The 12,592-nt window shown below is 31.3% G+C and overlaps 1 protein-coding gene across 1 annotated transcript; it reads left to right on the top strand.

The window, feature by feature from the left end:
- The first annotated feature begins 1,813 nt into the window (after positions 1 to 1,813).
- Positions 1,814 to 8,148, top strand: LOC112521642 (linoleate 13S-lipoxygenase 2-1, chloroplastic-like). The gene is made up of 9 exons (XM_025130616.1): positions 1,814 to 2,198; positions 4,172 to 4,431; positions 4,926 to 5,163; positions 5,425 to 5,742; positions 5,829 to 5,914; positions 6,074 to 6,184; positions 6,296 to 6,597; positions 6,741 to 7,007; positions 7,108 to 8,148. The coding sequence occupies exons 1-9, from the start codon at positions 1,841 to 1,843 to the stop codon at positions 7,865 to 7,867; spliced, it is 2,700 nt and encodes an 899-aa protein (XP_024986384.1). The 5' UTR covers positions 1,814 to 1,840; the 3' UTR covers positions 7,868 to 8,148.
- Positions 8,149 to 12,592: the final 4,444 nt, after the last annotated feature.

The raw sequence follows: 12,592 nt of genomic DNA, 5'->3' as shown, positions 1-12,592 counted from the left end.
TGTTGGGTCAGCAGACTCGGTGTTCCCTCGGCAGGTCAAATCCTCGTCCTTAAACCCACCGTTCCTGTAGCAATGCAGGAGCATCCCACATCGGTGAGGCTAGGGAGTCTTCTCTTCCTTATAAGGAGGTGAGAGTCTTCTCCTACCAGTGACGCGTTTTAGAAAACAAAATCGTGAGGGGTTGTTACCGTGCGGGGAAACCCCTGGGCAGCCCAAAGCGGACAATATCACGTGGGCGGCTCCCTAGTGCAGTTACCGGTCCAACAATAACTATTATATAGACTAAAAATGGTTATAATTAATAAATTTATAATTATACAATTTAGCATTAACAAGTTGAATATTATTAATGTTATTATTAATATAACTAATAATCTTTAATCAATTAGTCTAAATTGTAATATTTTTGTATATTTATTAATTGTAACTTCACTATAACCATTTTTAGTATATATTACTTAATTTAAATAAATAAATTAAATTTATATTCTTATATCGAATTTAATTATAATATTAGTTTTGTGTATTAATTAGTTTTAGTAAAATGCTTAAACTTAATACTCTTATATTTTATATCCAATATATTGTCATGCATTTAGTTTTTCGAGCTAAGGGTTTCATGGAAATAATGTTTTTAAAAAGGTAAAATATTTGATGACAAATTCTACGTTTCAAAATATATGTTTGTGTCATCAAATTTTATTGATTAAACGGAGAGATCAATCATAAAAATGAAAGTTGAGGGTAAGACCAAATTTGTCATAAAAAATAAAAATTGTTTGAGAGACCAAAATTTGTTATGATAATGGAAAGTAGTTTGAGGGACCGAATATGTTATAAAATGAAAAGTAGTTTGAAGGACCATATCCATTACTGAAAATGAAAGTTAGGGAAGAGAGACCATATTCGTTATAAAATTAAAACTATAAAGACGCCCCTCATTAGTAATTTTTTTGAGGGACCTGACTCATTAATTTGTGTAAACCACAGGGACCAAATTTGTATTTAACTCTATATTTTTACATAAAGAACCCTAAGACATTCGTCTTTTAGTTTGAATTATTGCAATCTCTTACAAGATATAAATTTGTGAACGTTAACATGTGATACATAAATGTTTTCATATATAAAGGGATGGTTTCAAATATAAATCATGGAATTTTAATAAATTATATAAATCATTATTTTAGAAAATAATTGAGATGTTTTTGGATAGTTTTCATGATTTATTAATTATGATTGAGATATATATGAAAGATGATAAAGTTCATTTATTATGATCATGACTTTAGATTAGTAAACATAATAAAATCAGATATTTTTCAGACTAGATGGACGGCCAAGATTGGTTTGTAAAGTTTGTTAGAATTGCATGGTTTATAAATAAAACGTGATGATTGTAAAAGAAAACAAAACATACATAAGGTTTTTGAAGAAAAAAAAACCAAATCGTATATTTCAAGTTTTTATATATCGAAAATGAACCGTAACTTTTGTTTTTACAAACACATTGAATTAAGGAAAACCGATTCAATCTCGTGTTAGAGATTTGAACTTACATCCCACGACAATATTATTGTAAAGATTGATATTTTTTGTAATTGTTAACTCGTTATGATATATGATATTTTATCGATTAAATTTTTTGAAGTTCACGTTTATCATGTATAAAATGTGACAAAACTCTTGTATAATAATAATAAAACAAAAATACTTGTAAAACCCAACATTTTATTTTCTAAATAAATAAGAAACGAATGGAGCCCTTGGTACTATAAATAGAGGTGCGTGGTTCCTCCTTTAACTCACACAAACTAAGAGTGAAGAAAAGGAAGAAAACATGTTGAATTCTCAGATCAACCAATCTCACTCTATTCAAAACCTACTTCCACTTCAAAAGCCCTTCATTGGCAACGATGCCACCAATCATTCCTCCTCCGCCGCCTACTCTTCTTCGGTCATTCTCCCAACCACCAAGAAATCCACCACCACTCGCACTCGTTCCACCTCTGCTGGTAGCATTAAAGCCATCTTGAGCGGCATCTTTACCAAATCCACCACTGTCAAGGGTGTCATCACCGTCCAACCAACCATAAGCTCTGCCATCTCCGGTGTTGGTGTTGGTGGCGTTGTTAATACCGTAAATGTTTTGCTGGGGCGATCCTTCTTGATCGAGCTCGTGTCTATTGACCTTGATTGTACGTATACTATCTTTTCTTACTTTAATATTAATTCAAAATCATATTATAAAAAGTTATATAATTTTGCATTTACTTACATAAATCAACTATGGTGCATGTCAAATCACCGTCCATGTTATTCATAGTCGTCCGGGGATTAATCAATGCTCGTAAGTTGGTACAGAAATCTACAGTTACCAAAAAAAATTCACCCCCTAAATACTTGAGCTTGAATTTACATTATTGTGTTAATTTTATTAAAAATATCCAATTATATAAATCTGGTTTAAACATTTTCAGATCATCGTATGCTTGGAAGAAGTCACTATTGGATTTTATTATAGACATGCATGTCCTTGATAAAACGTTTGTTATATTATCATGACTTCATTAATTAGATACGATGGACGTTAATCCATAATTATATGTTTTTAAAAGATATAAAATATTATAACAAAAATAATATATGAAAAAACCATTGTCGTTTAGAAAAAAAAAAACAGTTGTACTATATTTTATCTGTTCCAAAATAAATATTTGTATTAATATTTTAATTAGTTTGTTTAAAAATAAGTGTATATTTTTACATTCTACTCTTATGAGAATGACATAGTTTCTATCTATAATTAATGGTAAAATTATTCTTTTATTAATTAAAAAAATGTGATGATTATATATTTTTAAAGCTATATGTTTTTCCACTGTGGACATTTATTTTTGGACAAAAGAAATCTATACTATATTATAAAACATTTGACAAAAACTCTTAAAACCCATTTTTTATGCATGAAGTACTGTTTATTGATGCATATTACTTAAAATTAAAAGTTACAAGTAATTTTGCGTAAATACAACTTATTAAAGCTTTATTTTTTAAATTCGTGTAACTAACTGCATATAAACATAATCAAATACAGGATAAACATCCATTTTAAATATAGAAAATCTAAAATTTGATTAAGATAATAATTGAGTTCTAACATAATGTTTAATTATTATCTTTATAAAAAAATTATATTATTAAACCAAAAATAAATTACTTTGTTATTAAATCTAAATTAAATTATAATAAACAAGAACTATTAAATAGTTAATTTGTTACTAATATCGATCTAGTTTCTTTTCAAATTTTTATGCTATTTTCAAATTTATATTTCGTTTAAAAATAAAAACATTACCGCTTTCTTAAAACTATATAAAATCGTATTATGTCAATAGAGACAAAGAATAAAAACTAAACATTAAAATCGAGATTTATCTCGCTGTATTGCACGAGTACCCTTCTAGTAATTATTAATATACTTGCAAGATAGTTTTCTATTCACTCTTAATTGGGTCCACGTCCAAAAAGTTGAGTTCTTGTTTAGGAGTTATGCCTATAAAATTCTTATAAGAAACTTTTGAAAAAAAAAATCTTATCTTAAATATGTCTATCGTAAATGCTTTTATTAGAAAAAAAACTTACAACGATATATATAACAAAATTTCATATAATTACAATAATCATCATGTTTTAAAAAAAAAAACAGTAATCATCATGACTTACTTCCACAGTAAATTCAAACAGGCAAAAGAAAACCTCCAAAAAATTTGAATTCCAACACGTGTCGAATTGCAACATTTGCTGGCAAACCCTCCTGATATTACTGTCAAAAAATTGAAATAATTGATTTAAAAATGGATGGGCTAATTATAACTTTATATATTGTTAAATGTATTTCTATAAATTTCTTCATCTTATATATTAGTATCAACACTTATTTTTTACATTCTCAATGCATGAATTGACTTGATTCGATATAAAAGATGATGCAATTTTTAACAGACGAATAACTATAATATAATAATTAGAAAAGTAAAACTATAATATAATAATCTTGTAATAGACACAGCCTAATCTTCACTTATGATAAAATATGTCTTCTTTAGGAAGTAAAAAAGATAAGTAATATAATGTTGAAATTGCTAACATTCGGCTCGATTTGATATAGCAAAAGGAAACTTGAAGACGGTAAAGGATTATGCAGCATACGGTGGATTAGATTCTGCGACAAGTGTATACAAATACAACTGCAACTTTGACGTCCCTGATGATTTCGGAGAGATAGGAGCCGTGTTGGTGGAGAATGAATACACCAAGAAGATGTTCTTCAAGGATATCGTACTTGCCAACAATGTCACATTCTCATGTGACTCATGGGTTGATTCCAAATTTAATAACCCTGAAAAGAGGATCTTCTTCACGAACAAGGTCAATTCTATTTTTAATTTTTCTAAGCAAGTGTCATAATTTTTTGATCTATTATTAATAAGTCTTTAATTTGATTTTTCTTTCAAAAACATCTTAGTTTAGATCAACATATTTTATCGTATAAAAATTATTTTTATTTTGTGTAATGATTGTTAAGATTTGCAATCTGTATAAAATGATTTTCTGTTGGATGAAACAAAACAAAAAAGATTCACATGTTGTGAATCAATAAGAACTTGGCTATTTTTGAGGGGCTGAAATGTTATTTTTAAAAGTAAAAGGATTGAACTTTAACATATAGGAACTATGAGGGGTAAAAGGAACTTACAAGTTTCTTTATCTGACATTGATTTTGAGTGGATTTCCTAACCCTACACCCACCGTCCTCCAGCTCATTGCGCTACCCAGTAGTGGTGGTAACGACGGCAGGTGGTGTCATATACTAATAGCCTTTCGACATTGAAATTCTAATTAGTGATTTTTTTTCCGTATAGTCTTACCTTCCATCGGAAACTCCAGCTGCTCTGAAGTCTTTAAGAGAGCAAGATTTGGCTTCTCTTCGAGGCAACGGCGAAGGAGAACGTAAATCGTCCGAGAGGATTTATGATTATGATGTATACAATGATCTTGGAGATCCTGACCAGGACATAAGTTTAGCACGACCGGTTATCGGTGGTGAGGCACATCCTTACCCTAGGCGGTGTCGTACTGGTCGGAAAATGTCATCTACAGGTACAACACGAAAACCGTCCCATACTATCTATTTTAGAATGATTGCATTCCAATTAAAAAAAAAAAACATAAAATGAACAAGTTCAAAAGTAAGATGTATACGTTCTTCTAACTGTTTATTTGGATAATTTGTTTGAGGAAAAAACTGAAAATAATTTGTATTGTTGATCTGATAGAAGCAAGTATCAAAATTAGATTCAAAGGTTTTGTTGATCAAATGAGGAAATGACTAAAAAATAAGCAAAATATGTTGAATTACAGATCCATTGACTGAGACCAGAACGGTGCTCCCGTTTTACATACCTGCCGATGAAGATTTTTCAGAGATAAAGACGGTAACCTTCGGAGCGAGGACTTTGTACTCAGTGCTTCATGCTGTCCTACCAACCTTAGACTCAGCTTTGACAGACAAAGAAAAGGGATTTCCTTTGTTCACTGCCATAAATTTGCTTTTCAATGAAGGTATCAATGTACCTCCCCCTGACGGTGGATTTCTAAGTGTTTTACCTCGACTGATTAAAGATGCTGCTGATACCACAAACACTGTTGTTAAGTTTGAGACCCCTGAAACCATTGACAGTAAGCATGAATCCTTTCACATCACTTGTGTGTTCTTGTTTGTTTTGTTAATTGAAGTTTTTGCATATTGATTGCTCTAATTGTAGGGGACACATTCTCGTGGTTTCGTGATGAGGAATTTTGTCGACAAATGCTTGCTGGCCTCAATCCCATTAGCATACAGTTGGTTACAGTAAGTTTCTGTCAGAATTTGTATGATTATTTAACTTTTGAGGCAAGTAAAGTAAGTTTCAACACTATAGAAGTTGTATATTATAGAATAAGGTGTGGAAATGAATTAAGGAAGTGAGTATGAAGCTAAACTAAGATTATAACTTGTGTGTATATCTAGGAATGGCCATTGATGAGTAAACTGGATCCTGAAGTTTATGGACCAGCCGAATCTGGTATCACCAAGGAGATTGTTGAACAAGAGATAAAAGGTTTCATGACTCTTGAAGAGGTACTGCAAAATAGAAATTCGATTACTTTATAAAACCTTATTCTTTCTCATTTTGGTCCTTTATGATTAAAAATTTTAATTAATGGTATAAAAACAAACATATACTTGCAGGCTTTAGCACAAAATAAATTGTTCTTGTTGGATTACCATGATATACTATTGCCATATGTAAACAAAACGAGAGAGCTTAATGGGACAACTCTCTATGGTTCAAGGACTTTAATGTTTCTTACTCCAACTGGAACATTGCGGCCACTAGCCATAGAGTTGACTCGCCCACCAGTTGATGGGAAACCACAGTGGAAGCATGTGTACACGCCTTGTTGGGATGCCACTGGTGCATGGCTTTGGAAGCTAGCTAAGGCTCATGTCCTTGCTCATGATTCTGGCATTCACCAGCTTGTTAGTCATTGGTTCGTTCTCTTTTTCCTTTAACACGTTTCATGTTTGTGAATCAGAAGTGTGAATGAATGTGTCATAAGAGACTCAGATGCTTGGAAAACAATATGATCATAGTTGGGTTAATCATCTGCCTCAATGTTTTTTGACCTTGCAGGTTGAGAACTCATTGTTGTACTGAGCCTTACATAATTGCTACCAACCGCCATCTTAGCCAAATGCATCCTATTCGACGATTACTCCTCCCACATTTCCGATACACGATGCAAATCAATGCTCTAGCTCGACTGGCTCTCATTAATGCTGACGGTATTATAGAGTCATCATTCTCTCCTAAAAAATATTGTATGCAACTTTGCTCTGATGCCTATGATCAGCTTTGGCGCTTTGATCATGAAGCACTTCCAAATGACCTAATTAGCAGGTAACCCTTTTTAGCAAGCTTGGAGTGTTACCCTGAATGAACAATAACAATAGTGAAGAAAATGGAAGTAATACTTTTGCATTGTATCTCTTTATTTTAGGGGCATGGCTATCGAAGATCCAACCGCACCACATGGCTTGAAACTAATAATCGAGGATTACCCTTATGCCAATGATGGTCTACTTCTTTGGGATGCCATTAAAGAATGGGCTACATCCTATGTGAACCACTACTACCCACAAGCTAATTTGGTAGAATCCGACGTAGAACTTAAAGCATGGTGGGAAGAAATTCGCAATGTTGGACATGGAGATAAGAAGGATGAACCGTGGTGGCCACAACTTAAAACCCAAGAAGACTTGATTGGAATTGTGTCAACTATCATGTGGGTAACTTCTGGTCACCATTCAGCTGTTAACTTTGGACAATATGACTTTGCTGGTTATTTCCCCAACAGGCCAACCATTGCCAGAACMAAAATGCCTAATGAAGACCCAACAGACGAAGAATGGCAAACGTTCCTAAAGAGGCCCGAAGATCTGTTATTGAAATGTTTCCCTTCCCAAATTCAAGCGACTCAAGTTATGGCAGTTCTAGATGTTTTATCAAGTCACTCACCAGAAGAGGAGTATATCGGTGGACAATTGGAGCCGGCATGGGAGGCAGATTCGACTATAAAGACCGCATTTGAAGAGTTCCGCGGGAAGTTGGAGAAACTTGAAGGCGTTATAGACTCGAGGAACACTGATAACAATTTGAGGAACCGAAGTGGCGCAGGGTTGGTTCCATACCAGCTTCTGAAGCCTTATTCTGAATCTGGTGTGACCGGGAGAGGTGTTCCAAACAGCATATCCATCTAGTTAGTTGGAAGCTAGTAATAAAGATTTCCAAGATTTATCCTTGGGTCCGTGAGTGTGGTAATAAGGTCATAATCCATGGTTTCATTTTGTTTTACTTTTGTGGGTCATTTGGAATAAGTTCATCATGTGTCATGTTGTATTATTAGTTTATGAGCCCAAAACAGATTAAGTAGGTTGGATTCTTGTGTACTTAACATAAATGGTTGGGACCTGGAAATGTAAGATGTGAACAAGAATCTTGGTTCTATAAATAATTATAAGACTATTTTTACAAAACTCTATATGAATGTTCATGAACAATAGTTATTATATCATTTTATCTTCTTCACATAATAAATCTAAGTATTAGGATTTATATACGTTTAGTATCAAATTTAGCGTAAATTACAAATTTGGTCCATGTGGTTTTTAGGTTATCTTGGTTTTGATCACTACAACTCATTTATCACAAATTTGGTCCATGTAGTATGCATTTTTGTTTTATTTTAATCCTTTGGTTATCCCAAAACCTTCAAAACCTCTACTAAACTCATAATAGATTAAGGTTTTGTGTTTTTTTCTGCTAAAATGCCACATAAAATAATAAATAAATAAAAAATCACATAGATACCCTTATGAAAGGCAAATGGGGACCCACAATTTTGTCTATGGAGGGCATAATAAGTAAATAATAATGGGCAAACAAAAAAGAAAATCTAAAAATCACATGGATCAAAACCATTATTGATTTATTTCTCAACCATCTCATTTAACCAAATGATGATTAATCTACGACACCAACATTTTCAGAATAATCTCAGGGCCCGTTTACCAAAGACTTATCCAATAAGTGTTTATCGGTAAAATTTAACACTATTACTTATTTATCGGGTAAGATTTTACTCTAAGAAAACAACACCGTATGCAATAATCTACCCGATAAGCTCTTATAGTGGTAAGAGTCGTCGTTTTCCCTTATCGGGTAAGACTCTTGATCTTTGTCTCGCTCTTACCGGGTCAAATTTTTGGTCTTTGTCATATTCATCCGGTAAGATAATGTGACTTGGTAAGCGATTACCCGGGTAAGCGTTTGGTAAACGGAGCCTAACTCATATTAAATTCGTTTATTTCATCAATCGTATTTTGTATGACTTGAAATAAAACAAGGGTTATTTGCATAAAGTTGTTTATGTAGATTAATCTGTTTGTAGATATTAGAAAACGTTTTTGCTTGATAGGATTTTTCATAGATAGAATGAGTCTGTTTTTTAACTGGGAAGGTTTAGAAAGAAAAAAAAACTTAGTTTTCTTTTCTGTATAAAATTCTCTCTAGAACCTTACTGAATAAATCACTTTTTATATTATTGAATTTTTACAAACAATCATATAAAACTGACTGAATAAATTGTAAATCTCAATAAACTCTTCTGCAAAGTCCCACTTTTTAAACGTGTACTATTGTTAAAAGGTAATAATGTTATATGGGTCCTAGTGTTTGAAGGCAAGGGCGGATGTACCTTGTAAAAGGTGGGGGGAAAGGCCCCCACTAAAAAATTAAAAAAAATGGATTTTTTAAGGGTAAAAGTTGTTTTTTTTTTTACTTTTTACCATGGTTTTCGTCCGTAATTTCTTGTTAGTCCCCTACAAACTAAAAAAAGTATCTTGAAATCAACCAAAAAACTGAAAAGTTCTTCGAAATTGATAAAAAAAAACCCCTTAAAAATCCCTCGAAATAATCCAAAAAACTTCAAAAATCTCTTGGAATGATGGAATAAGGCTAAAAACACATCGGACGACTTTGTGGACGTTTAAGCTACCTTAAAGGTGCCCCCACTAAACCAAAATCCTAGATCCACCACAATTGAAGGTATTTATAGATAGGATTGAACGTGGAGGTGAAATTGATTGAATATTTGAATGCAACAAAAATTTAAGGTACAATATTGAAAAGTTAGAAGAGGAAATTGACAAAAATGTACGTGTATATAGTTTATTATTAATTATTTCTTTTATTAATGTTAAAATTAATAATAAACTACTCGCAATATCATAATAAACATATACAATATAAATATTTCTTCAAATTAAATATGAAATACGAGTAAATTATGCTTTTCGTTTTTATGGTTTGTTTAGAATTTCTATTTTCATACTTATGGCTTTGAAATTAAAATATTTATCCATATAATTTATAATTCATTACCTTTTTCGTACTTATGATTATAATTTTATTGTTTTTCTTGTTTTTATGGTTTATGATTTATTTCTATTTTAGTTTTTTTATAATTAAAAGTAATGTTTTGACCTCATAGACCAAAATAAAAATAGATTACAAGTAATAGGCATGAAAAGTGAAATTTTGAAACCCTAGGGACAAAAAAGATAATTTTTAATCACTATTTTTTTATTAAATAATAAATATATTTGTTTTTCAAATCCATAGACTTATTATAGACTTAATATTAATAAAATAATATTAAGAAAATTTGTATGACACATTTTACATTGCTAACATTTTAAAAAAAATGTTGAAAAATATGTGTTTTTTGAAAAAAATGTTATATTTGCTTAAAAACGTGTTACCAAAATATTTAATTTCCATACAATTTAATAAGAATAAAAAAAATATAGAAAATACTCTTAAAAAAAACATAAAACATAATCTAGGTGAGATATGAATAATCAGAAGGGAAATTAGGGATATTATTTAAAAAATATTGAAAGTTTTATTTATTTATATCACGTAATCAGAATAATGTGTCATCAATATTTGACAACTTGTATCATGTTATCTTAATTCAAATAAAAAGGTTGTCAATTGTTATTATGCATAAATTTTCAAAGAGAAACATTCAATAAAAACATTTTAAACAAATAGTCTCAATTTTTAAAGGGGTACCATTAACGCTCTCCATTATTTATGGTTGTTGTAGGTGGGTCACGTCAATTCCTCATGAAAAAAACATGTGTGAATTATTGAGGATTTATAGAGCATTTTCAACAGCTTCTCTAAAATTTAAAGCTAATTTTTTTTCTCTAAATATGGAAAACACCCCAAAAATGATTACAAAGTGAGATCATCAATAGAAAACTTTGAAAATAAATATTTAGAGAGAGAAATTATATTTTAATAGACGAATGAAATATTTTAATATTACAATCAATGTTGTATTCACCAAAATAGATAATCTTGAAGATGAATGTAATTCTTTTTGAAGATTTTGACTTTTAATTATTCATTTTTGGTAAAAAAAAATTAGAAAATTTATTGAAGACGCTCTTACATAACTTATCATAGATTTGAAAGTTACGATAATTTGATCACACTGTTTTGTCAACAAATGAACATGAAGTTTAGTATGTTCTGTATCAAAAGGTTTGCATAAAACCAGGGGCGGATATAGCATACAAATGGTGGGGGACTGAGGGGATGGACCCTCATTAAAAAAAGAATTCATAATTACTTAGGTTAAAATCAATTTTTTTTAACTTTATACCAGTGCCCCTAGTAATTTCCGGTTTGAGCCCCCACCAACCAAAAAAATTATCTTGAAATCAACCAAAAAAAACCCAAAAAAGTATCTTAAAATCAACAACAAACACTACTAGAAAACTGGGCATTTCCGGCGGAAATTTTCGCCGGAAATTTTCCGGCGGATTTCCGGCGGAAGTCAAAAAAGTCAACTTTTGTTGACTTCCGCCGGAAATCCGCCGGGAAAATTAAACCGGTTACGTTTCCGGCGGATTTCGGGCGGAATTGTTAATTAAGCGTTAATTAATCTTTAAAAATTAATTAATTAGCGAAAAAATTTTAAAAAAGAACAATTCCGGCGAATTTCTGGCGGAATATTTAAAAAAATTTTTAAAAATACTTTAAAAATAAATCCGCCGGAAATCCGCAGGAAAAGTTTTTAGAAAAATAATTTTAAAAAAATAAAAAAACTCTTTTAATCTTTTCCGGCGGAAAAATAAATATTTTTAAAAAAAAATAATATTTCCGGCAGATTTCCTGCGGATTTTTTTTTTATTAAAAAAAGAGTAAATATTTTTCCGGCGGAAAAATAAATAATTTTTTTAAAAAATTAAACATTTCCGGCGGATTTCCGGTGGATTTTTATTTTTCTTATTAAAAAAGAGTAAACATTTTTCCGGCGGAAAAATAAATAATTTTTTAAAAAAACTTTAATATTACCGGCGGATTTCCGGCGGAAAATTAAAAAAATTATTTAAAAAGAAATAAACCATTTCCGGCGGATAATTAAATAATTTAAAAAAAAGAATTAATAATTTTCCGGCGAACCGTTGGGCTTTAATGAACCGTATTGGGCTTTTAATGGAAGTATTGGGCTTTCCGGCGAACCGTTGGGCTTTAATAAACCGTATTGGGGTTTAATGAACCGTATTGGCTTTCATGAACCATATTGGGCTTTAATGAACCGTATTGGGCTTTGATGAACCGTATTGGCTTTCATGAACCGTATTGGGCTTTAATGAACCGTATTGGGCTTTAATGAACCGTATTAGGATTTAATGGACCGTATTGGGATTTAATGGACCGTATTGAGTTTTAATGAACCGTATTGGGCTTTGGTGGAATCGTATTGGGCTCTAATGAACCGTATTGGCTTACATGAACCGTATTGGGCTTTAATGAACCGTATTGGACTTTAATGGATCGTATTGGGCTTTAATCGACCTTATTGGGAGAAAATCCACTTGGGAGAAAATCCCAAAGGACGTGAGACG

The sequence above is a fragment of the Cynara cardunculus genome (genome assembly GCF_001531365.2).
Source record: "Cynara cardunculus var. scolymus isolate 2C chromosome LG 11, CcrdV1, whole genome shotgun sequence".
Lineage (NCBI taxonomy): Eukaryota > Viridiplantae > Streptophyta > Magnoliopsida > Asterales > Asteraceae > Cynara > Cynara cardunculus.
This window is presented reverse-complemented; position numbering and strand designations above follow the sequence as displayed.